At 43.9% G+C, this 26865-nt stretch overlaps 1 protein-coding gene across 3 annotated transcripts in view; it reads right to left on the bottom strand.

Moving 5' to 3' along the window:
- The window catches only part of UVSSA (UV stimulated scaffold protein A), a 55254-nt gene that overhangs the window by 712 nt on the left and 27677 nt on the right, over positions 1-26865 (bottom strand). The window contains exons 9-13 of one of the 3 annotated variants that reach the window (XM_072126230.1): positions 13416-13581; positions 13032-13160; positions 8381-8564; positions 7870-7981; positions 5158-5341 (exon numbers count right to left, since the gene is read on the bottom strand). In XM_072126230.1, coding sequence (XP_071982331.1) covers positions 5158-5341; positions 7870-7981; positions 8381-8564; positions 13032-13160; positions 13416-13581 — 775 coding nt within the window. Of the gene's footprint in view, positions 1-5157; positions 5342-7869; positions 7982-8380; positions 8565-13031; positions 13164-13415; positions 13582-19447; positions 20204-26865 lie in introns of those variants that run through there. The other 2 variants (XM_072126229.1, XM_072126231.1) reach the window with 2 other exon arrangements.

A 26865-nucleotide genomic window follows, 5' to 3' on the forward strand; every position in this document is an offset into this window, starting at 1 on the left:
CCTCGTTATCCACATTGTGCCTCTCCTGATGTCCTGTCTCCATTCAATCTAGCGCTTCCTTCCTTATACTCCGCTGGTATTGATTTTGGGTACATAAATTATTTACACGTAACTCGGGGATATGGAACGTGTGGCCTGAAGGATGGACGCGGATACATTTATAGACCCCCCCCGATCAATGGCCAAGTAAGATTCATAGTTGTGTCCTGCTGACATGGAGTTGCCCTTTAAGGGTGATGTCACACATGGCGATTTTAGGTAGTGCGTTTTCAGATCATAAAAAAAGTATGCGTTTTTGTCAGTTTTTAATTGCGCAAATTCGGAAAACCGGACAAAAAACGGATGCTTTTTTTAAGATCTGAAAACGCACTAACGCCATGTGTTACATCACCCTAAGGCAGTGATGGTGAACCTTTTGGTGGCCGAGTGCCCAAACTGCAACCCAAAACCACCCTAATTTATCGCGAGGTGCCAACCAAAAATTACAGCAGTAACTTATTGCTCGCTGTTCTTCAACAATTTTCGATCATATTGGCCTCCTGAGGAAAAGAGGGAAAATTTGCATTATTTTAGCTTCTTTCCAGTGTCCCTCTGTACACAGAGAATTGTGGGGACAGTACGAGGTCCGCCAAAGATAATTCGGCCCTGTCTACACATTCTCCCTCTTCCTACAGTCCCAAGTAGCCAAGTACATATCACTTTAATATAGGACTGAAAGCAGCATCTTTTAACTTGATTGGAACTGCAGGAAGATTCATTGAGTCCTGTCCGGTGTGCTGGGGCGATGGCCTGGGTGCCCATGGAAAGGGCTCTGAGTGCCGCCTCTGGCACCCGTGCCATAGGTTCGCCACCAGTGCCCTAAGGGGTTGCCTATCTATGATCACCGCAGGTCCCATTTGAGGAGACTGGACTTCCCACAAGCAGGTTTCATTGAGTATTTGCTTTCTGTATTCTGTGATGAATCTGAGGAGCGGTTCCAGGAAATTGCATGTCTAGTAGTGGGGACTAGAGCGAGTGCAGCCTTAAAGGGGTCATCCAGGTGAAAGTTGGTGACAGGGTTAAGAAGGCTATACTCACCACACCTCAATTTATTATGTTATAGCCAAACCTGCACCAGATTCCATGGGATTCATTAAAGGAAATTTACCATCAAAATCCATCCTGATAAACCAGGGACATTACTCCTCGATCCAGGCACCGGGACTGTAGTATCTTCTTATATTTGTTTTCCATGGACTTCTAAAATCAACTTTTTCAATTATGCTAATAAGTCAGCAGACATCTGGGGAGTGCTACTAGAGCTCTTCTGTAATGTAGCGTCATAGGTTGTGCATGAATCCCCCCCCCCCCACCACCACTATGTGCTAAAGCTCCCTGTTATGGAGGAAGCAGTGTAACAGTCTGTGAATCTGCAGCATGAAGGGGATCTGGGAACAACCCCCCCAGAGACTTTCAGGCACTTCAGCATAATTCTAAAAGTTGATTTTTAGAAGGAAGAAAGTCATGGATAAGAAATATAAGAAGATACCACAGTCCTGGTGCCTGGATCTATGAGTAATGTCCCTGGTTTATCAGGATGGATTGTAATGGTAGATTTCCTTTCATTCATGCCAATAACCTATGTAGATACCTACATGAGGTTTTTTGGAATTTAAGCAGTTTTTCTCTCTTGAAGCTGCAATTCTCGGGTGTCGGTGGAGACTAGCTAATATGAGGTCTCCCTTACACTACACCCGCCCTTCTCCATAGACTTATAAAGGTGCATCTGATAAATGGACGTACAATTAATCTGGTTAAACCATTGCTGGTCGCAAAGACCCCAAATTTTCTGGATCAAAATAGCAAGAGAATCTTTACCATTCCAGCAACTACCGTAAATAAATTGCGCTATGGTTTCCTTGACATTAACAACTACTTAGCCAAATATGCTCCACCACCAATTTCGAGGGGCGTCTTAGAATCTCAAGTAGGAATTCACACAAGAGGAGTTATCAGGGGTTATAAAAAGGCCTAAATGTCGGTAACAGCCCTGATTCTGATGGATTTACACCACTATTTTTAAAAAATTCTGCAAAAAGAGATCACCCCTTTACTTTTAAGGCCTCCTAACCAATCTCTGTTGGTACATACATCAGTAATTCCAAAGCCGGGATTGGAGACTCTTACTGAACAACATGGATCTTAAAATCTACTCCAAGATGCTCGCCCTGTGTCTTCAGCATGTAGTGCCCGAACTTCTCCCTCAGGAACAGGAGGGTTTGTGCCGTTGAGAGACGCCTGGTATATCACTTCTTCGATGAGGGGGGCTCATAGGCCTTTGATGAGGTTGGTTGGGATTTCTTGGAGGTGATGCTCAGACATGTAGGACTGCGCCCGTGGATGCTGAACTGCATCTTAGCCTTATATTACTCTCCTATAATGATGGTAAGATTCAATGGTGGACTGTCCATGACCTTCTCTATAGCACAAGCCAAGGGGTGTCCCCCCCTATATATACAGAACCCCTATCCTATACCAAAGAATCCCTGGCCAATGTGCTCAGGACTAATGATTCCGTTGAAGGCTTTGATATTGGAGGCTGTCCACATAAGATGGCTATCTTTGCGGAGGACCTATTGTTGTATATAACTTCACCCCATAAGACATTGGGGCTTATTTACTAAGGGTCCTGCGGCAGCATTTTCATCGGGTTTGGCATAAATATAACCTGATCAGGTTGCCCGTCCGCTTTCCTCACACCGCTTTCCTATAATCGAGTATGCCGTTTATAAGAATTGGATCCGGCTTTATTTGGTTTGCCTAAGGAACGGTGTTGTAGGTTCGCCATGCGTTAGTGGGTAGAAACACTGACTCCATTGGGAAATGGCTTCCCTCTGCTCTACGAGGTAGCAGAGGTCCTAACATCATTCCATCCTTAGGTCATACAATTCGGCCCTCACTCATTACCTCTTAAAACACTCACAGCCTCACAAGCTCCTGGGCACTTGATCTCCCTTCTCTACGGGTGGCTTCTGGAGGACAGAGTTAAGACAACCTCTATGTCCTATCGAATGGCATGGAAGTCTGTTCTGGGTACAACCTGTGTGTTGTCCAATGATCATGGACTCCAGCTCGATTCACTAAGATTATGCGCCCAGTTTCCTGCATGTGTCGCTTCCCTACTCAGTTTACCTTCTTCTTCTTGGTGGATGTAAGTGTATGTAAGCCGGTGCCGATGCACCAAAATCCAATCGCGTGCGACACAATCCCCTTCTAAATGCCTGTCCCAGCGTTGCGATCCCCAAAAAGTCAGAAAACCCAACGCAAACGCCGGACCCTTAGTAAATAAGCCCTTAAAAAGCTTTAAAATCATCTCCTGATGGTACTGAACTCCAGATAAGCTCCAAAAGATTCTTCAATCAGAAACATGGCTGCAAATAATTCTCTGCTCCATTCACACCAAAAAAGAAAATCACCAAAAATTATACCGACCACATCGCTGCCGCTCCCAGAAGGCAATGCTCCCTAGGAAACCAGCAGCATTTTGGAATGGAGAGTAAAATATCAAATTAAGATTGGCGCAGGACTGGTAAAGTATATGCTGGATGATGAATGATGTAACATACGGAAGGTATGAGCCATCGGCTGGGGGCAGAGCTGTACCAGGATGCTGCCATGTCATCCGCCCGCCGCTGCGCCAGGACGTCTTATTTACTACAATAGTGAATGACTTGTCAGTGTTTCCACAGCTGGACGCATGATTTCCCTCCAATTCCCCCGAGCTAATTAAATCTGGATTGTTCCCGGGGAAAGGGCGCTGTTAATTGATGTCTGGTGACTCCTATAGATGTCCATCCACATGTTAATTAAGACCTGTTGCCGTAATATAATTTGTGTTGTGATACCAGCTGTCAGCACCCATGTTTTATGATGTGTACCGAGGTATGGAGCGAGCGCCGTGTACGGGGGGGATCGCCCCCTAATATATTCATCACATCAACTATGCAGAATGAAGAAGAGAGGGTCACGTGACTACGGCTTAGGCTCCGTTCACACCGAGTTCAGGGGTAGGAATATAACAGGAGACCCTAATATGGCCATGTGCTGCTGCATGGATATCTCCCACGGAGGGGGCATCCTGTAACTGCCCTATTTGTAAGAGGTCTCATCTCTAAGGCAATATTTCAGTCCTTCATGTTCGGGGTCCTGCAAAATGCCAGAATACTAGTAATTCCAAATAAGACATTAAATACTGTATATTTTCTTTTTAGCGTGCAAGCAAAGCAAGCAGAACTCCAAGGCCTGCAAAGTGTTCACTGGAAACTCCAATCCCTTTAAAAGGGTTTCACCACAAAGACAAGTTGGGCCCTATCCACGGATAAGGCCTAACTTGCTGATCAGTGATGGTCTCAGTTTTGAGACCCCCGCAAATCGTGAAAACGAGGGGTCCGACTGAACCCTTGCTGCTCCTCAGGCTAATAGAGTGCCGCAATCACCGATCTCTGCCAACTCCATAGAGATTACTGGAGAAGAACGGTCATGCGCAGCCGTCTGCTACATTACACTTATGGAGCAATGAGGGGTCGGATCCCTCGTTTTCGCGATCTGTGGGGGTCTCAGCACTGAGACCACCACTAATCAGCAAGTTGGATCCTATCCCGTGGATAGGTGCCTGGATCGATGAGTAAGTGTCCCTGGTTTATCATGTTGGATTATGAATGTAGATTTCCATTAAAAAAATGACTATAGATCAGTGATGCACTGATGGAAAACCCCTTTAAGGTTTCTACTCCATTGTATTGGTTACCAATTTCTAATACTCCACGTTCTGGAAGTGCAGCTATCAGAAATCCAGACCTATAATTATCTCCTGTACAGCAGGGGGCTCCACTCTCTGCCCTCCACCTTCCCCAAACATTTAGTAAGATCTATTTTCCACTATGATTTTTATGTTGATCAGTTATTGCTCCCATGGCACACACCACGTGGCGTCTAATGTTCCTTCACATTACCGCCAAATTATAAATACCTGAATCCTCTATATAGGGTGCCTGCTGTGCAGCGTGTAGTGGTCTAGTTACTGCAGCTCAGTCCTATTCAGGTGCAGTAACCAGACATGGCCAGCATGCAGTGTGCGGCGCTATAAGGTGTATATGGGAGCTGCACTCAGGGTCTTACGTGTTGAACACTTTCTTCTCCAGTCGGGAGCGCGATGTATTGGCCTTCTGCTTCAGGTCTGTTAGGTTTGGATATTTCTTCTTCTTTCCCATCTTTTTCTGTCCCTTCTTGTGACATTTGGAGGATCCTAGATCTTGCCCTGTGGCTTGTTCAATTTCACGCATTAGTTCCGGGTCTCTCCAATCTATGAGAATAATTAAAATATTACAATTTTCAAAATGATATATTCATTTTTTATTAAAATGTCAAAATTAAATTTAAAAAAATATCTTATTTTAATGATATTTTCATAACAATACATCCTTGAAATCCAAGTACATGAGCAGATGGGACACTATGTACAATCTATAGACAACATGTTATAGAGCAGGAGGAGGTGAGCAGATTGCACATAGTGTCCCATCTCCAGGCAGCATATTATAGAGCAGGAGGAGCTGAGCAGATTGTACATAGTGTCCTATCTGCAGGCAGCATGTTATAGAGCAGGAGGATCTGAGAAGATTACACATAGTTCCCTATGTGCAGGCAGCAGGTTATAGAGCAGGAGGGTCTGAGCATATTGCACATAGTGTCCTATCTGCAGGTAAGATGTTATAGAGCAGAAGGAGAGGAGCAGATTGTATATGGTGATCTATCTGAAGGGAGAATTTTATAGAGCAGATTGTACATAGTGTTCTATCTGCAGGCAGTATGTTATAGAGCAGGAGGAGAGGAGCAGATTGTACATAGTGTCCTATCTGCAGGCAGCATGTTATAGAGCAGGAGGAGAGGAGCAGATTGTACATACTGTCATATCTGCAGGCAGTATGTTATATAGCAGGAGGAGAGGAGTAGATTGTGTATAGTGTCCTATCTGCAGGCAGCATGTTATAGAGCAGGATGAGCTGAGCAGATTGTACATAGTGTCCTATCTGCAGGCAGTATGTTATATAGCAGGAGGAGAGGAGTAGATTGTACATAGTGTCCTATCGGTCTCGCATAACTACACATGTAATTCCCCTCTCTGCTCCTTGGACTAGTGTCATGGCGGCCTGTGAAATATGAAGGATTAGAGGTCTGTGTGTGACGGATTTTACCCGGCAGGAATAATAAGGCGTCACAGTTTAGTAATGGAGCGGACGAGGTGATTGTTTAAGCACAAGGAAGGATCTGCCGCCATTCAGCGCTGAGAAAATGACGGCTCCAGTCACATGGAGGAGCAATTTAAAAGCCTTTGAGAAAAATCAATACATCGTTGGGGGGGCTGCAATTTTTTTTTTCTTTTTATTTTTTAGACCTGATGGAGTCCGAACCTTCTGTGTATTGTTACCGAAATTTAGTGGCGGGGGAAAGAAAATGAGACAGTTTGTGGTGGGACGCGGGGGAATCGATACTTGTGGTTAGCGGAGAGATGCGATTTCACAAGTGACTGGCTCAGGTACGTCCTTCGCAGGATTGTCCTGGTACCTGCCGCTAACAAGCCCACCGCCTCGCCGCCACCAACACAAATGGCCACTTCATTTGCTTCAGTGTTTGAAGCCGCTGGAAATGATGAACACTCCAGATTAACAGGTCAGAGCAATCATCTCTAAACCGCAGGGGTCAGCTCCCAGCTGGAGGGGACCGGGAGCGTGCGCCGCCCAATACCTTCCTCCACACACACACACAGAGCCAGATACATCATATACACTACAAAGTATATATATATATATATATATATATATATATATATATATATATATAGAAAACAAAAAAAAAATCTAAAATGGCAAATAAAATAACACAAAAAACAAATGCTGAGCTAGCAAAAAAAAAAAAAAATTGGAATAATAATAAAAAAAAAAAACTTTAAAAAACAAAAAACATAAGTTTATAAATGGTTTAAAAATATATATATATATTGGGGGAAAAACACCGTCTGACATTTTAAAGAAATATAAAAAATATTCTGAAATAATTAGAATAATAAAAAAAATTCTATTTTTTTAATGGGCATTTGGGTGTTTTTCCAATTTTTTTAATTTTATTTTTGAGGGCATATTTGATTTTTTTTTTTTTTTCAGTTCCGCATATGTTTTTTTTTTTTTTTAGACTCCTTTCTATATGTATTACTTTTTTTGTGCATGCGCCAAGGCAGGTGGTAAAGATGTTAAAAAGAACACAAAAAATACACAAAAAAACACAAAGATATATAGACAAAAGCCTCTCAGTCAGCTAAACCAGTTCCCTACACTGCACTGATGAGATGCTAAGGCATGGAAGCAGCACTGTCTAGAGTTGGGAATCTGTTCCTCCTGGAATAGATACACTGGTTTGGCTTTAATCCCGCATCATGTCATTGGGCTTCCTGAAAGTCCTGCTGGAAAGCAATGTCTGTCCTGGAAAACTTATTTGCATATTTTTGGAGCGTCAAGGGCGCATTCACAAATTGTTTTTCTGATGTAGTTTTTGATGTCCAAACCAGGTGTGGAGTGAAAAAAGAGGAGGAACAACTTCTCTCAATGATATGTCCTCTCCTGCTTTTGGCTTCAAGAACCGTATCCAAAAAACTGAACGTGTGAACACACCCCAAGTCTCCACAAGCCTACATGGCGTCCATAAGGAGAGCTCTTACTTCCCGACCCTAGGTTACTGAGGTTGGTCCTTTAGGAGACAAGAAGGACCATGGCCAGAGACCTGCAGTGGCCAGGGGGGAGGATACACATGAAGAGGTAAGTATGAAGTGTCACTCACCTTGTTCCCTGGCTTGCAGCTCAAATTTTTCCTTGGCTTCCCTCTCCCGGTCCTCAGGATTCACTGGCACTCCCAGCTCATCTCTTGGGATTATCTTCCCATGGAATGGACACTTGGATAACAAAGCAGAAATAAACAGTAAGGCATTTTGTTTCTTTAAAATTCCTTCTGCCATATTTATTTCTTTAAGCATTTCCACGGTAACAGACTACAAAGTCAACGTAGTCTGATCTTGCCGTCTCGTTCCTTTTCATATGCCCTTTACTTGTGGCTAACCAATCGCACGGAGAAAAGCACAAAGTAGGTGATAAATAGAAGATCGTGAGACGGCAAAACTGTGGGACTACACAGAATTTGTTTGTTGTCTGTTACCACGGAGACACATAGGCCTGCATAGAAGCTTTAGAAACACAACAATTGGGATTTCAATGAGGCCTTTTGCTTAATTTGTTTTTTAGGGGAGGGGGGATGGGGGTAGTGAAGATGCACATAGCCCTGAATTCAGACCTACCTTGATCCTATCTTGCCTCTCACACAGTGACCCGTTAGCCAATGGCACCTTACACTTGTGTGTCACAGGTACAAACTTGCCGGCAAATGTGATGTATCTGGTCTTTAACATCGCCTCCACCTCCTTATTCTCTACTTCTTCTTCTAATTCGTTGGGAGCCCAGAATCGATGCTGGGAACTGCACCTGTATTTAGGAAGAGAACTTCTCACATATACATTGTATATCAAAACCTACACAATGTAGAACCCAACATTTAGATGTCCAAATATCAGCACAACATTGATGTGTGTTATCCGTACTGACAGATGTAGAGAAATCCGGATGATTTTGACAGGAAAACAACAGGACAATCTTTTGTAATGTCTTATTCATTATCCTCAGGGGTGGAGCATGGCAAAGGCTCCACCCCTGAGGAAGCAACTGTGTATAACTGTTAGTTATTTTAGGGTTCCAGTAACTTTAAAAGACAAAATGCACAACAATTTGAAAAAGTATGATTGTGTAACTTCCCTAAACGATAAAAAAAATTATTTTAAACCCAAATGATATGGTATACGTAATGGAAACCCTGGACTGGCATATTAGGAAGCTCCGCATTAGCTGTAGCTTCTGAATAACTTTAAATTCCTGGAGAAATCCCTAGGTGCAGCTGCAATGATCGGGCACTACAACTGCAAGGAGATGTATACTTTACCTATAGAGAGTGCGTAGTGTGAACATAGTCTACAGTCTTTTGGGAATTAAAGGTATTGTCTTATTCAGGAAGGAATGTCACATGTAAGCTACCACCCTACTGCATCTGTACGGACCAACAAGTTACAACGTCGCACCACTACATTGTTATAAAGGACCAGATGATGCCACGTTCTGTAAACCACAATGCAAGACGACAAACACTCCTCTTCTATGTAGATCAGCTCTGCTACATCGATAAGAAACTCTAGTTCCGTAAGAAATCTCAAAAATAATACTTCACACAAAGTTATGTATATAATGCTGAAACACAAGCTCAACACTGCTACATCTGTCCGCACGTGTCTACATTACCTGTTGATGTCTACAAACTATTTTTCAGTGGGTAACGCCATGCTCCCATTGCCTACTGGCGTGACTTTAGAGTGCTAGCTCTGTGGGCGCACAGCTGCAGGTATAGCTGTGTGTATGTCATAAGTTTAGCTACAGATTCATCTCTCCCAGAAAAGCAATTAAACGACACAAGTGTGTGGTCAATATCGCGGGCGGCTGAGATAACCCCGGTGTGTAGGAGAGGAGGAGAACACAAAACAGCTAAGCCGCTGGTCAATGTATGTTCTCCCAGCTGTCAGTGGGGCGCGAAATGCGACATGAATGAAAAGCGCCGGATGATATATGTCGATGCGCTGACGCACGTGCGGCCGTCTAGTAGTGACCTCTCATGTGCTACAGGCCCACACTCACTAATAAATCACTGCTCCCAAAGCTGCAATACCAGGCACTGCCTAAGGAAACAAGTGGCGCCGTGAAGTCTTAAAAATCTATTTTTTTGTATTGCAGCTCAGGTCTATGTCTATAATGTTTAACAGTTTTATAATAGTTGGTCCATAAAGGCCCATTGTACTCTTTGAGGCTTTGCCTTGTTATCTTGGTTCCACGTTTTCTACCATTCTTCTTAATTGAATTGTACATTCACTGTCGGATATCTATATGATGCATTGGCATTGTCTACTATGCTATTTTGCTGCATTACTGTAGATTACTGAAATATAAAAATCTTTAATAAAAAATACAACTAAATAAAAAAGGGGGTATTAAAGCAAAAGCTGATGGGTGCCTGCCTTCTGAAAGGGAGCCTATTAAAGAGGTCAGCCATTTTACCTCATGTTTTTTGTATGTGTGTGTAAGTGTAGGGGCAGGATTCTGAGGTAATTTAACAATATACATCTATTACTAGTTCTGCTCTGCTTTCCTGATATGTAAAGTGACGACTTTTACCTCATGATTTCTTGATATATATATATAAAGCGAGGCCTCCTGTTTTTTACCTCGTCAGCCGGACATTCCTGTCCATAAAATGGCCGCAGATGGAGGGTTATGTGATCTTATTTTTCCATGAAGGAACACCCTGCCAGGACCTTAATCTTATATTCATAAGGTCCAGGCAGGGCCATTGCTCATGGACAGATAGAGATCACATGACTCTCCATCTGCGGCCATTTTTCTGGACAGGAATGTCTGGCTAAAGTCCGTCAGCAGGAGCCTCCCCTGCTCTATCCAATTATTAAAAGTTTTTTTTCAGGATTTCACTGTACTTAGCTGTGTCTGTTTTTTTGCCATTGTCATGCCGATACTACCGCAGATGACCCAGAAGCATCAGGTGTTTGAGGACCTTCTATCAGTGGCCTTCTTGGACCACAGGATGTCACTTAGGACATCACATGGTACAATGATACGGGTCCCGTGACCCTCGACATTTGTGGCCAGGGCCGAGCTACTTATCAGTGAGACCTCAAGGACCCAGCTTTTTCCGTTTTGGCACCCAGCCCTAAAAAAACCTGGAAAGCCCCTTCAAGCCCCGCCCAGGGACCGTTTCTAACCAGAAATAAAGCAGATTGGCAGTAGACAAGTACGTTTAATCGTAAGAAAAATAAAGGCACAAACCAAGAGAATCTGGGGTTATGGAGCCCCTCGAATCCCCTCACTCATGCCTCTCCTCTCAGGTCATGTTGTTTTCAACCCCAATAAATTTTCCCTATTAAACAGAAGAGAATATTTTGTCGTCCGGTGAGAAGATCTCCCCCTCTATCCCGGTGTATGGTGGTGACTGGGGCTGGCAGTAAATGATGTAGTGTTAGTTTGGCGGACGTGTAGTAATAAGCTGTGAGGATCAGAGGTGTGCCCTCTATTTTATGGCCGGGCATAAAAGTGAAAGCGTACAGCGGGAGCGCGACACCGGGTGAAATATGCTTCTGATTTCACCTGTGACTGGAATAACTCAGCTGGAAAATAAAACCGCTGAGAAGGGGGAACGGCGCCCGGACCGCGGATACAGGAGCGGGCCCTGCTACGCTGCTACTACACAGTCATCTATACGGCTTTCTACAGGTCTGTTTGAAGTTGTATAATCACATGACGCCAATCAAGTCCGTCTGAGGTCCATAACTAGCGACTGTACTCACATGATCACATCTTCTGGTCAATGCAACAGGGACAGGGAATTTAGCAATTTTAAAAATACTATTTGTACAATTCTTCTGGCACAGACAACCCCTTTAGACTGGATTCACACGACCGGTGCCGGCAGCACGCGGGGAGAGGAGGAGGGCAAGAGCGCTGCTCACCCCCGCACCTCTCCATAGGGATATATGGCGCACGGCGCCGTATGCCCTGAAAAAATAGGACATGTCCTATTTTTTCACGGGGTACGGAGCGGTACGGTGTCGCACGTGTGCTGCACCGTACCGCTCCCGTATGGTCGCCGCGCGCCCATTGCAGTCTATGGGGGACGCATTGCGGCCGTATATACGTCCCCCGTGCGGTAGTGTGAATGCAGCCTTACAGAGTGTTTTTCATCAGTTTTTGACCATATGAAGCTGGAGACTGTGTAAGATATTAGCCCTGGAGAGCATTGTAATCAGACCTTTCTGTACTGTAGCAGCAGGAACTGTGAAACGTGGATTTGTATTTCAGGATTGTAGCTGGACTCAGGGAATGCATGATGTGTGGGATCTTTGCACTCGACATAGCACAGCACATACCAGATCAAAGGGGGTCAGACACTTGGGACCCTCACTATCCACTCTATGGATAGGTCATCAATATTGATATCCAGGAAAACCTCTTATATATGGATTCTTGGCTATCAGTAGGTTTGTACTGTATGTGTAAAGCTCAGTTCATACTACTGTTTAAATCTATGTTCCTTACATAAAAAAAAAGGAAAGAACAGAGGTTTAATACACCAGTTTAAAAAAATGAAGCCGCCAGTACTTTTTTTGAAAGACATAATTCATGCATAATGAATGTTATAGAAAAAGTGTCAGTTATTACATATGGTTTTTTAGATAGATATACAGATATAGTTAATCTATACATATATAGATGATATATACATTGTAGATAAATATGATAGATCCAAATTTAGAAGTTTGTGTGGGTTGTGTGTGGGAGGAAGATCTGGAGATGTTAGCATACACTCTTGTCAGATAGATAGGAGATACATTATCTAACTATCCATCCATCTATCTCATATCTGATAGATAGATAGATAGTAGGAGGAGATAAATAGATATATAGATATGACCAAACAGAAATACTATCTATCTCATATCTATCTATCTATCTATCTATCTCATATCTATCTATCTCATATCTATCTATCTATCTATCTCATATCTATCTATCTATCTATCTATCTATCTGATGTTAGTGTGAGCTTAGCCTTCCAGTGTTGTAGGACAATGGATTTCCAGGTGGCTCCTGGCCTGACATTCACCTCCCTGCAGACCAGACTGTCCCTTATTCTGCCTAATCCCTGCTCCATGGCCGGACCATGACCTCTACTTTAACAAGGCGGCTCTTAAGAAAAACAGCCCCCGAAATTAATACTAATATGACTGCTAAACCCGACATCCACAAATCCGCACTTGTGAGAAAGACAAACAGTTTACTGACTTGATTATTTTTCCAGCTGTGGGCTGCTCCTTCCCCCAGTAATGGAGATCGATCCCGAACGGGACGACAGGTGCTCTGGATAACTCGTCCTCCCGCTGTACAGCGCCGTCTCTGCTGGACTCGCCGGAGCTGCTGGGGTACAAGACACGGGACGACGTTACTAGATTCTCGGGGGTTCTGGAAGTATAGGAATGATCACAAGCGGGTGACCTCTTCTCATAACTGGTGGTGGTCCAAAATGGTCCCGGGATAAGCACTGCAGTATCTTCACTTATTTAGGGCAGCGCTGTGCACTCTATAGTGGCTGGGCTCAGTATTACAGCACAGCCCCATTCACTTCAATAAGACTTAAAGCTCCTACCAGGCTATATGACCAATGATTACCTGGCGGAAGTGGAGGCCAAGGCTTCCAGCTTCTCCCTAAGGGTCTTTAGTGTTGCAGCAGCGCAGGTCGGATCAGATTCTTCATCGTTCCTCTTTGGCTTTTGAGGTCTGAAATGGATCTTTTGCTTTTTTGCTGGTGGAGTTGATTTTGGAGCAGTATCCAAACCTGTGATAACAGTAATAGTTATTGGTGCTACAGATTAACAAAAGTTGTACCCAACCTGTAAATACAAAAATCACATCAATAAAACGTTCCATAATCCATTCAATAAAACATCAGGAAATCTATCATCAAAACCCATCAAGATTAAGCAGGGACATCACTCATAGATCCAGGATATTTGTTATCCATGGCCGCCTCCTTTCTACAATCAACTTTTTAAATGATGCTTTTCAGCTTCGGAGGCTGTTACACTTCTCCCTCCCACTGTGTGAGATTACAACATCAGGCAGAGGGAGCTGGAAGTGCTGAGGAAGCAGGACAGTGTAGCAAGTGCTGAGAAAGCAGGTAAAGGGTGAACTGCTCTCTCAGCACTTCCCCATCCCTCTGCTGTTACACTGTGCAAGAGCACTTACCCCCCCCCCCCCCTCAGCACTTCCTACTGCCCTAGTAGCACGGCGGGCACACGGCAGTGTGCGGGGAGAGGAGGAGGACGGCGCCATATACTGTGAAAAGATAGGACTATCTTTATAGGACCGCACGTGTGCTGCATCGTACCGCTCCCGTAGGGCGCCGTGCGCCCATTGCCGTCTATGGGGGACGTATATCGGCCGTATGTACGTCAGCCGTATATACGTCCCCCATGCGGAAGTGTGAATAAAGCCTTAGGCCTCATGCACACAAGTGTACGTATGTATGTTACGGCTTGGTCGAGCATACAGCCGGGTGTAGCGGGACAGCGTGTTGTCACCACATTGTGACCGGGTGCCATAGACCTTAATGTATAAGCCGCCCCCATGCTTTTGTGTGCATGAGGCCTAAGGTACATTGGGGGAGATTTATCATCGAGTTTCTGAGGTAAAACTAGTTGCCCATGGAAACTAATCAGAGCTCAGCTTTCATTTTATAAACAGCTGGGAGTAAATGAAAGCTGCGCTCTGATTGGTCGCCATGGGCAACATGGGGAAATCTCCCCCATTGAGTGTCTGAGGTAAAACTATCCTAGTTGCCCATAGAAACCAATCAGAGCTCAGCCTTCATCTAATAAACATCTGTGGGAAAATGAAAGCTGAACTCTGATTGGTTGCCATGAGCAACTAGAACAGTTCTTCTCTCAAACACTTCTAATAAATCTCCCCCAATTGTCCCAATATAAATCCATTATTGCCAAGGAAAACCTGTCATTTGTGGAGGTAAAATTGAATAAAGCTCCTTTTCGGCCCAAAATCCGTAACTCTCTAAAAAGAACAAATCTCCGGTACGATCCCATAAAGAACTGCATTAAAACGTTCCAGCGCAATTGTAACGCGGCGAGAGATGTTTTTATTTTTTTTTCCTCCTCTCTTAATGCCTTAAATGACCAAATGGCACCTATTTGCTGGGAGAAATAAAGAGGGTTGTGTTCAGGAAAATCAATCGATAGCGAGGAAATAGAGAGGCAGGGCTCCGGGCTGGGAGATAGGCCGCGCAATGCTGACATTATTGATTTTCGCCAGTTCAGCTGGTCTGGTAATTAAAATGTAAATTTGAGAAAGAGATTATGTCCTGACAGAAACGGTGGGATTAGAGAGGGTGATAAAAGCCCCTGCGTGGAAATTCACTCGCCGGAGATAAAAAGCGGAGTCTATGTACTGGGCTTAACAGCTGTGTGGGCTTACTGAGAGAAAACACAATATGACCGGCGTGCGACGTACTGGGAGGACTGCCGCTAGAAATCTACGCAAAAATACCGCTGTACATGGAGCATATTTCATGCTACAAATTCGTTGGCACCCCCCTCAATATAAAAGGCCTGTGTTTTTTTTTTTTGTTTTTTTTTAAACACTCAGAGGTTGTTCGGAGGTTGATAAACATGGCTTCTTTCTTCCGAAAACAGCGCCACGACTGACCATGGCTAGTGCGTGGCATTGCTCCATTCATTTCCATACCGCTAAACTGCAGTACCAACACCAACCATGATCAGGTGTGGTGCTGTTTTTGGAAGAAAGGGACAGCCCCCTTAAAAAGAAATCCATCATCAAAATCAAAAGGGGCACTTGGTTTAAAATGGACTGCAATACTTCAGTCTTCCTGTGGAGGCACCGCAGAGAAAGTGAACACCTACTGCTTCCCTTAGATCACTGGAGGTCTCAGTAAATAGACAATTTATCATAAACCTATTGCCAATAGAACCTTCTATCAAGTAGTAATTGTCCAAATTGGAGAACCCCCTTTAAAGGAAATCTACCATCAAAATGAAACACGATAAACCAGGGACATTACTCATAGATCCAGGCACCGGGACTGTGGTATCTTCTTATATCTGTTATCCATGGCCTCCTTCCTTCTAAACATTCAAAATTATGCTAATGGTTAAGGGCTCTGGGGGCTGTTACCAGAGCCACTCCATGCTGCTCCCGAGCTTTTACCTGTGTAATATGCACTATGGGATGGGTAGCGCTCCTGCACAGTGTAACAACCTGTAAAGCTACAGTACGGATAACAACACATGATTTTTAAGGAAGTTTTCTAATGTAAACCTTGTATCCCCAATTTACTGCATAGCGGCTAAATGGGGGTGACTGATAGGAGAGATAAGACTATCTGACTACACAGGGTTTGTTTGCAGTCTGTTACTATGGAAACTTATAGCTCTGCATAGGAGCCACAGACTTAAATAACACAAGATTTTTTAGGAAGTATTCCAACCTGAGAGCATTTATTCCCTTATTTCCTGGTCAAAGGGCTAAATATTAGTATTAATATCCTATCGCAGGAATAATAATTATTTATATGGCGCATACAGATTACACAGCGCTGCACAGAGCTCCCCGATCAGTCCCTGTCCCCAATGACGCTCACAATCTAATCAACCTACCAGTATGTTTTTGGAGTGTGGGAAGAAACCGGAAGAAACACACACAAACATGGAGAGAACATACAAATCATCAAACCCAGGACACCAGCGCTGCAAGGCAGAAGTGCTAACCACTCAGCCACTGTGCTGCCATATAAGCATTGAGGAGAAGAAGGAGATTCCTAAACCACAGACATCAGGACCAGCTGGGCCTATGTTCCAGAGTTAGTAGTGTGGATAAAGGGGTGATATAGTTGGTTCTGATCTATAAATACATGTCTTCAGTAAGTGATAAGAGGACATCTTCATCATCGTATAGTGTATAACAGGTAGAAGCCGCCAGTAGTTGTGGGGCCCCCGCGGTGGTGTGATGCAGGCAGGACGTTATTCACACCAGGCCAGTGATAAGGCAGGTGTAGCACATCACAGCGGCTGCTTCTTCTTGTAGTGCACAGATAAAGATACATACATGGCTGCTTCCCCCTCTCCTGGTTATCAGTCCTGCAGGCAGACACATTGGAGCGAGCCCTGCGCTGTTGATGCTATCACCCCCCTGGACATCACTGTCAAACATAGTCCTATACATTCAGCCTGTACCGCAGATAGCAGCCGTGCTCCGTGAAGACCCACCGCGCTACTATGGCTGACGAGAAAGACCCTTCATAGTCCAAGCTGCTGAGTGCACAGCACAACTACATTTTATAGATTCGCAAATATAAGACGTAAATTCATAAAGGAAATCTACCACCAAAATCCATCCTGATAAACCAGGGACATTACTCATAGATCCAGGCACCGGGACTGTGGTATCTTCTTATATTATTTATCCATATCCTCCTCCCTTCTAAAATCAACTTTTAAAATTATACTAATGAGCTTGAATGGCTGTTAAGAGACCCTCCTTACTGTAGCTCCATGCAGTCGATTACAATGTCTTGCCCTCCCCTCTGCTACCTCAGCGCTTCCCCCTCCATGCTGTAGCTTTATAAGCTGTTACAATGTCTTCCGCTGCCTCCCTCAGCACTTCCCTCTCCATCTCCCTGCTGTAATCTCACACGGTGGGAGGGGGGGGGGGAGAGTGCTAATCACACAGTGTAACAACCTGTGAAAGTAAAGAACTTAGGGGCTCTAGTACCACCCCCACCCTTCTGGCTCATTAGCATAATTTTAAAAGTTGATATTTTTCTTTTAAGGAAGGCGGCAATAGATAACAAATATAAGAACATTACCACAGTCATGGTGCCTGGATCTATGAGTAAGGCTTCATTGTCTTCATTGTCTTTCTATCCACAATCTGCGTCTGTAATGGAGGTGGGTAATCCAGACTTGTATTACGGCTGTATGCCTGCAAAGTTTGTCCATGAGTAACATGTATTTGAAAAAAACACGGAAGGCTAGCTACGGATTCTAGTCATTCTATTAGTTGACACCCCTATAAAAGTCACAGGATCCCCATTTCACAGGTTCTTTGTGGGTTTTTAAGGCCCAGAGGCATTAGTTAGCAGGGGCGTATTAAGACTGCCATGGGCCCTGGATTGTATGAATATTATTGCCCCTACAAGTCTGGAATCACTTCCTACATCTGGTGCTTATTGTGTAATGGAGAATGCATCCCTTCAGACTTCTTTCAATATGTGGTTTCAGGACCCTTGAAGGTCATTCAAAAGTCCAGAAATGGCTCTTGTGTACATGTGCCCATGGGCCCCCTAGAAGGCTTGGGCCCTGGACTAGTGTCCCAACCGCCCATATTATAATCCACTACTGTTTGTTAGATACTTTGTCATTTTGCTGTGGTTTCAGCATACTTATTATTATCATTCTTTGATGACTAGATGCTCCTGGAGTGGCTGGATCTTCTGTGACTCTGAAGGCACGCACCATCGCTTGCTGCAGAACCGCACAGCTTTGGGTTCATCCACATGAAAGCATCCATTTTCGTAAATTATTATAATTAGATCTACTTCAACATCCTAAGTTTTTTTCATACTGTCCACCACGTTTATTGTTGGATATGCATCCCTGTATGACCTTTCAGGACAGGCAGGGGTGGCTCATTGTGACTCTCAGGGAAGTTATTTTTCGCGTTTCTGTTGGGTCGTTCCACCATCTCCATCGTCCTTCATACCTGTGGTGTCACCTGGCAGCAGCCGAGAGAAGCAGCGATACCGGAGCCCACTGCGGAGCTTTGCCTTCAGATAGCAGGGGGCTTTGATCATTCTGTCCATGGGGATGTGGATGGTAAGCACATCCGTGTAAAGAAACCTCCCCACACAGGGACCCAATAAATTAAATACAAGCTGTATTTTTTTTCCAATGGTATGTAGAGCTTTGGAACCTCCGCTTTGTAATTGTAGATATTGGGCCTATGGGTGCCTTGCAGAATTGGTGATTGGATTTGTGACAACTAGCTCGCCCTTCCTGCGGCCAGTCACAGGGTCCACCAGCCCTTCGTTTTTGTTGCTGTCGAGGTTTTGACCTTCCCCCCCACTTGGTGTGCCCATGGTTTGGATGTTCAGAGGCGCAACTTCAATTACCGTCTCACGGTACGTGCGCCTTTGTCTGGATTCAGCTGAATGGATTCCAAACTCTAGACAGCGATGTTGCAATGTGTTTGTGTCTCTTCAGTACAGTGTAGGGAACTTGTTTGGCTGAGTGAGACCTTGCTAATTAAGGCCACCTTGCAGGCACGTGGAGACTTACAGCCATTGATACCCCACTGGGGGATTCTGGGAAATATGCAAATATATTTTCCTGGATGGGATAAGGAAAACATTGCCTCTTCTTGCTACCTTGAAAGTGGCATATATATTAGTTTTTGTGTCAAATTCAAAGAAAATATATATATATTTATTTTTAATAATTTGATTAATTGGTAGTGCATTCATGAGGACTCTTAGGTTACAAGCTTAACCCATTGGTTCTGTTTTTTAACAACTAAATTATTAAAATAAAAGTCATATCAACTAATTTGTCAATTTTTTTTTTCAAACAAAGGTGGACCAAAACGAATTGTGCGTATGTACAATTATATTTGGCTGATTAAAATAAATTATAAAAAAAACAAAAAGGCGAAGTTATTGTGTTTTTTCCAACAAAGAAAATATTGCACATACAATGTGCATAAATTCACTCAATTCAATAACGAAATATAGTTTTCATCGCTCACAAAACAATATGCAGTCGAGTGCTAAATACATCATCAAAAATAAAAAAAATCTTGAGAAAATGGGCCTGTGGAAGATGAGCCTGAACCTTCCGGAACCTCATGAAACTGTGAGGACACAGTGTATTGTCCCTGTGCAGGAGGTGCTACAGAATGATGCCCATATTGCTGGGTGGAATGACCCGGGGGACCATAAGTGGGTCGGAGTGGAGGCTGGTAAGAGGGTTGGGGGGAAGTGAAACCAGTAGCCCGCCAGTGGTGGAAATTTATAGATTCCACTACATCATAATATTCATAGTCCTGCTTAAAAATCTCAATGATGCTCATTATGGCAGACTGGCACCTTGACCTCTTGTCCATTGGAACGCTATTTAGATTTGGGGCTACAGAGCGGAAGAAAGCATAGCCTGGGCTCTCATCACGCCTCTTCTGCTTAGGTCGCCTACGGCGCCTTGAACCCACCGGAAACAATGGTGGAGAGACTTTAGAAGATGATTGCGTTGGTGGAAGCCGGAGAAACTCCCCATCACTCGGAGCACCACCAGGAGATGAAGGACCAGCAGCTGGTGCAGCCCTAGTTGTGCAAAACTGGTCCCGACAGGTCCCCAATCTTGTCTTCTGTTGCTTCACTGCATCAAAAGCAAAATATGCATTAAAGATATTAGACCAAAAAACTTATTACCACTATCAGGATAGTCAGGTAGGCACTTGTCCCAAAGTATGGGATGATCATGGACCAAAACTATTAAGTTTTCCACTAGAATGTGAGTCATGTCAATAACAAAACCACTGCCAAATGTGCACACTGATCATATCCAGGAAGCCAGTGATTGAGCCAGGTAACAATCACATGACCTTATGGGCTGGCCTAGTTCAATCACTGGCTTCCTGGAAAACATGGATTACACACTGACACTGGTAAAATACGGATGACACACACATGGCCACAAATACGGCCATTATAGCTGCAGATTGTAGACCTTAAAAAATGATTGTGTGCAGGAGACCTAGGTGACCCTGGTTTACCAAGCTTGATTTTGATGATAGAGTTCCTTTAAAGGGGTTGCCCTACAATATAATAGGAGGTCAAGGACTGTATACTGTATGAAGGACACATTCTCAACACAGAAGAAGCTTTTTGGGAGTTACCCTTTAACTCATAAAAAGCTGGAACTCTGAAGAACCACCACAGCATAAATAAGGTATTAAACACGACCTACAAAAATCAAAGTAAACGTCCAACCAGAAAAGAGGAATTTGAAATAAAATATGAAATTAAATTACATTCTAGCCTTTATCTATCTTTCCCTTACATCTTTCCTAAAGTGGCTGCTGACTAATGCAGCTTTGTCAAGTCACAGCAAAAAAGACCTCCTCTACTGTCCCAGTACTAGGGGTCATGTCCAAGATTTAAAAAAAGACTCCCACGTAGCACCAGTACTTCCGATCTTTGACACCAGTGTTGGGTGTCAGTGAACTTACTTCAGCCAGTTTGTGGCTTGCTTGGACCACTGGACATTGGAGGAAATTATGTCTTAAATGAGTTGTTAGTCCCTGGCACTGGTAGCTAGGGACATGTGTCAAAGACTAGAAGAACTTCCCTGACTTGGGAGCTGCTAGGGCAATCCCTGCATGGCCCCCAAATGTCACACATAGAGGGCACCAGCTATGTTGACCATTCATGTTGTCTTCTGGGTGGAGAACCATTCCACAAATTTGTCCTAGTAAAGCATGGGACCTCCAGTGGAAGATGGTCTTTGTTGCATCTTATAATGAAGGAAGGAGGATTACCACCACTCTTCCGCTCCACCATTATGGGTCAAGCGGCATTATGAGTCACGGCAATTGGAGGAGTAGCAAGTGATGTTCTGTGAGCCAAAGAGATCACGGATTATTTGGATTGAGTTCCATAACCTCTGCCATTGGTTGTTAGGGGCAGGTGCTGAAGACTAGAAGCGCCTCCCTGACTCAAGAATCAGGAGCCGAAGTAGGGCAAGTACTTTTTTGCAACCCCTGCATGGCCCTAACGTAGCCTTCCTGAAATGTCACACAGACTCAGAAGGCCCCAGCTATGTTGACTGTTCATGTTGTCTTCTTGGTGGAGGACCATTCCACAAAGTTGTCCTAGTAAAGCGTAGACATCATGGGACCTCCAGACAGAAGATAATCTGTGTTGTATCTTCTAATAAAGGTAGGATGATTACCACCACCATATCACCTTTCGTTCCATCACTTATGAGCTCCTTACATCATTATAACAAGCGATCACTAGATATCACGGCCATTGGAAGAGGAGGAGGAAATTATGTCCTGTGAACCAAAGAGATCACAGATTGAACTTAATTTGGACAATAACCCCCTGGAATTGACAGTAAGGAAGGTTCTGAAGACTAGAAGCACCTAGTTAACTCGAGAATCAGGAGCCACAGTAGGGTAACTACACCTTTTTTGCAAACCCTGCATGGCTGTTGGGTAGCTTCCCTGAAATGTCAACAGAGACACAGAGAGCTCCAGGTATGTTGACCATTCATACTGTCTTCTTGATGGAGGACCATTCCACAAAGTTGTCCTGGTAAATCGTTGATATCCTGGTACGTCCAGACAGAAGTTGTTCTTTGTTGCATCTTCTTATAAAGGAAGGAGGACTACCACCAACCTTCCACCTTCCGCTCCATTACTTATGAGCTCCTGACATCATTATGAGTCAAGCAGCCACCAGAGGTCTCGGCCATTAAAGGAGAAGGAGGAAGTGTGGTCCTGTGAACCAAGGAGATCACGGATTGTCCGAACCCCTGACATTGGCTGTTAGGGGCAGGAGCTGAAGAATAGAAGCAGCTCCCTGACTTGTGAATCGGGAGCCGAAGTAGTGCAAATACCCTTTTTTTTGGGGCCACCACAATGCCCCCAGGGTAGCTTCCCTGAAAAGTCACACACAGAAACAAAGAGAGGCCGAGGTTGGTTCACAATTCATATATTATTCTGGGCAGAGGGCCATTCCACAAAGTTGTCCTGATAAAGCGTGGACATCCTGGGACCTCCAGACAGAGGATCTTAGCTGCATCTTATAATAAATGAAGGAGGACCACCACCACCATTCCACTTCATCACTTGTGAGCTCCTGACCTCATTAAGGGTCATGCAACCACCAGACGCAACGACCATCTGAGGGAGATTAGACCATTGGATTAGAGGTTACTGGTCACCACGACTCATTTCTGGGGGATACAAAATTCACCAATGACCTGATCCCCGATTGAACATTGGAAAAGATTGTGGATGAATCCCATTGTAGTCATCCCGATTATGTTGGTTTCTATATCCACAGGGAGAAGCTTCCCTGATGCTCGGCTTCTGTGAAGTCCATTCCCGCTGATGAATTTATGAGTCTATTAGGATCCACACTGTGTAAACAACATTTTTAATCAGTTCCCCGGGATAACTTAGTGTCTACCGAATGCAATTACTTGTTTGTTTTAATCATGTTTTATTCCGGTTTAATTACAAAAGAGGAAATAATCACTTCCCCGGGTCCCTCATTGTATCAAAAGGCATAAAAAGCCGAGACAGCCTGATGGATGGGACGTCTCTCCCCACTCCCACTGCCATCAGTATTCATCCTCCTCTGCCATTTCTCCTACAAGTTTTTCCATCAGCTTTTATTTTATGGATGTACAGAATATTCCCCAGAAGTATTGGGGATGTCCTATAACACAGAAATAAAGTTATGTGTCTAGAGAATGGGGGTAGGTTTCAGAACTGCTGTATATTAAAGGGGTGTTCTAGGATCTCAATACCGATGTACATTCTAGGTTATGTCTTTTCACTGACCAGTGGTTGTGCAGGGAGTCAGATCCCAACCAATCTCATATCAATGCGATATCCTCAGGATAGACCATCAATATTAAAAGGGAAACTCAACAGTCTGGACCTTGTAAAGATACATTGTCATACTTTAGTGTGTGTTAGGAGAAGCAGGACTGTGAACAATGTTCTCTTCAAGTACAAAAGCGCTGTGTCCTCACACTGCAGTGTCTTTGGATCTCTGCACTGTTCCAAAGCCCCTCACCCCTGCTCTAAGTAAAAGCTGTAGCAGGCTTCTGGTTGAACACTACAGCAGAGGAGAGCCGTGGAACAGTTTTGATATAGAAATATAAGAGTACAGAAGTGTGAGGACACACAACCAGCTCCATGCACGGTGTAGATGCAACGACAGAGCTTCTGATGACCCTAAAAGAAGAAGAAATTATGCAAATTCCTATTGGAATAAAACATTTTGTTAGTTTTGGTTGATCCAGGGAGTTATTCTGACCTCCATTTTAGCAGTCGGGAAGGAAATTTTTCCTGCTTTGGGCCAATTGGCCAATCAGCCTTGCAAGGTTTTAGCCTTCTTCTGGATCAATGTAATATAATGTGTAGGTTTGACTTGATGGACTGATGTCTTTTTGTAACCTCTTACTATGAAATGACTAATATACAATCAGGAATGATAAATCGCAGCCACAGGTACATCATATTCCCCATCCATGCTCTCTGCTCCGGCATCAACAGCTTTTTATGAGACCTAAAGTCTCATTGGGTGTTGTCGTCCACTTTCCTGTACTTCTCCATTGACTATGTTTGTGATATTGGCATCGGTAAATTCTGAATAGGTATCACCAGAAGGATGTGTGTGTATATGCTGAGCCTATAGGTCCTACTACTGATAGGAAGCAGCTGCTGACTCCTCACATAAGCCCAGACATCCTGATACTGGGTGCAAATGAGACTTTACTAATGAAAAGTGATTAAAACTCCTGGAGGCCATCATTTGCTATGACACTTGGTAATGGGTAATGACTTCACAGATGACTTGGCTGATCTCTTAAATCACCCACTGTTCTTACTGACACATCAGAACCCAAGACCTTTTCCTTATGTTAAATTCCTATATAGAAGGGCCGCTGTTGTCCCGATTACAAAAAAAACAGGGAAAAAAAAACCCCTCAGAGACTGTACGCCTAGTGCGCCATTTCAAGGCCGTGCAGCACTTTATACTTCCCTCATGCAATTTGTTATGAAAGTAGAAAGTTTTTGCTTAAAAGCCGCAGACAATTTCATGAATGTGGCTAAAACTAGTCTGACCAGGATCTAATCTCTAACCCCAAAACTGGGTTCACACGGAGTTGCATTTTGAAACACAACCCAAAGGTTTGTGGGGAGGAGCTTGGCCTGATTGCATTGCATTTACATAGCGTAAACTTAGGTTATCCATGGCCTAATTCCTTCTAAAATCAACTTTTAAAATTATGCTAATGAGCCAGAGGGCTCTGGGGGGTTTACCAGAGGCTCTATGTGCTGTAGCTTCGCAGGCTGTTACACTGTGCAGAAGCACTTTCCTCTCCCACAGTGGCCGATTATATCAGGCAGAGGAATGGGGAAGTGCTGAGGGAGGGGGAGACAGTGTAACAGTCTGTGAAGCTACAGCAAGGAGGGGCTCAGGTAACACACCCAGGAGTCCTTCTGGCTCATTCTAGAGGGAAGGAGGCAAATATAAGAAGATTACCACAGTACTGGTGCCTGGATCTAAGAGTTAGGGTCCCCTCATCTCCGGTGTATTCCCTCTAGTATGACCCATATACATCTCTGACCTCAAAGTCAGGGCTTTGCATTGATGATCAGTACGTTTCCCTACACGAGAAGATGGAGACATGTATTCTCCCGCACAAAGATCACAGCGCTCTCTGACCGTCCCTTATCCGGGGATCTGTTTAATCCACTCATCCGATGTTATCTCCGGGCTGCAGGTGACGGATCAGTAATGTCACGTCCGGGGAAAGGCCTCCGACCTTGTAGAAACCAGAAGGTGAAATACACGTGCATCCTCTTAGGTAAGTGCTGGAGGCAGGAGGAGGCCACAACGGGCAACTATTAGGTTTTATCTTTTATTAAAAAAAAGTGTCAGATGGTTCCTTAAGTCTCCCTTACCACAATTTGGAAAATGAAAAAAAAATTGAAAACTTTTGGACGCGCCCCCCCCCCCCCCCCTTTAAAAAAAATCTCCCCCAAAGTCAGGCAAATTTGACTCTTCAGAACTCAATTGCACATGGGACAAGTCAAGTTAAGTGGTTACAGGGGTAGCGTCACTTCAGAAGCCATTATCACCTGTTCCATAGCACCTAGAAACATGCCGGTTTATATATACATATATAACAATAACATTTAAGCTTGTGGCTTTGCAATTTGCCGATAAAGATGCCTGTATGTCGAATTCTATAGCTCACAGAATTATAGGATTCTTACCTTTTCATATGACACAAAAAGCATGTTTCTAGGTGCTATGGAACAGAAGATAGGGGCTTCTAAATTTTCGAAAACTGAACTTGACTCATTTCATATGCAAATGAGGTGAGAAGAGTCATATTTGCCTGGCTTTGTAAGAGATTATTTTTACATGTAAAACGTAAGATTTCACATAACATTGGGAATTTAGAAAAGACATTTCATCCCCTACCTGCAGGCACTAGAATTTTAGTGGGTTAAAACCTAGTGACAGGTTATCCCCAGTTAGCCACTGGATAATACACTGATCGATGAGGGTTCTGACTGCTAGGATGATCAAGAGAACAGGACCCCCAGCAATCAAGAGAACAGGGGTTTATAGTCTCAATAGTATGGAAAATTGCAGAGCACAGCGATGGGGTATTTCCATATCTCACAGTGCATGTTAGTCCTGGAGATAAGCGACTGCTGCGCTCTGCAATTACTGCTGCTCACATAGCATTGAACTTTCGGACCCCCACCAAAAACCTTGTTACCCCTTATCCTGTGGATAGGGGATAACTTGAACACTTGATAAACTCCTATACGTATTTGACTACAGGTGGTCCATCACTGGGACTCTGAGCTGTTCCTTAGGGTGGTGGCGTTTTGAACCCGTTTTTAGGCCATTCTTAAGCAGTCCCTTAAAAATTGCATGCGTTTGACCGGTTTTGGCTGTTTTCCTATTATCTTTATTAAGATAATTTGGAAAAACGGTCAAAATTGGATAAGTTTTCAAAAACTCATGTGTTTTTCAAAGGACTGCTTAAAAACGGGCTAAAAACGGGTTCATAACGCTATGTGTGCCACCGGCCTTACAGGGCTTCCGGGATTGGCTGTCCTGTAAGACAACGGTGAGTCCTATAGAAGTCAACGGAGCATTGGACAAGTTTGTTTATGGGACCCGGAGAATAAGCTGATCCTGGGCTGTCCTATATCCCATAGGGAAGTCTTTAATCTTCAGAAGTTGGACCTCCGTGGATGCAAGATAACC

This window comes from Engystomops pustulosus, chromosome 1 (genome assembly GCF_040894005.1).
Source record: "Engystomops pustulosus chromosome 1, aEngPut4.maternal, whole genome shotgun sequence".
NCBI lineage: Eukaryota > Metazoa > Chordata > Amphibia > Anura > Leptodactylidae > Engystomops > Engystomops pustulosus.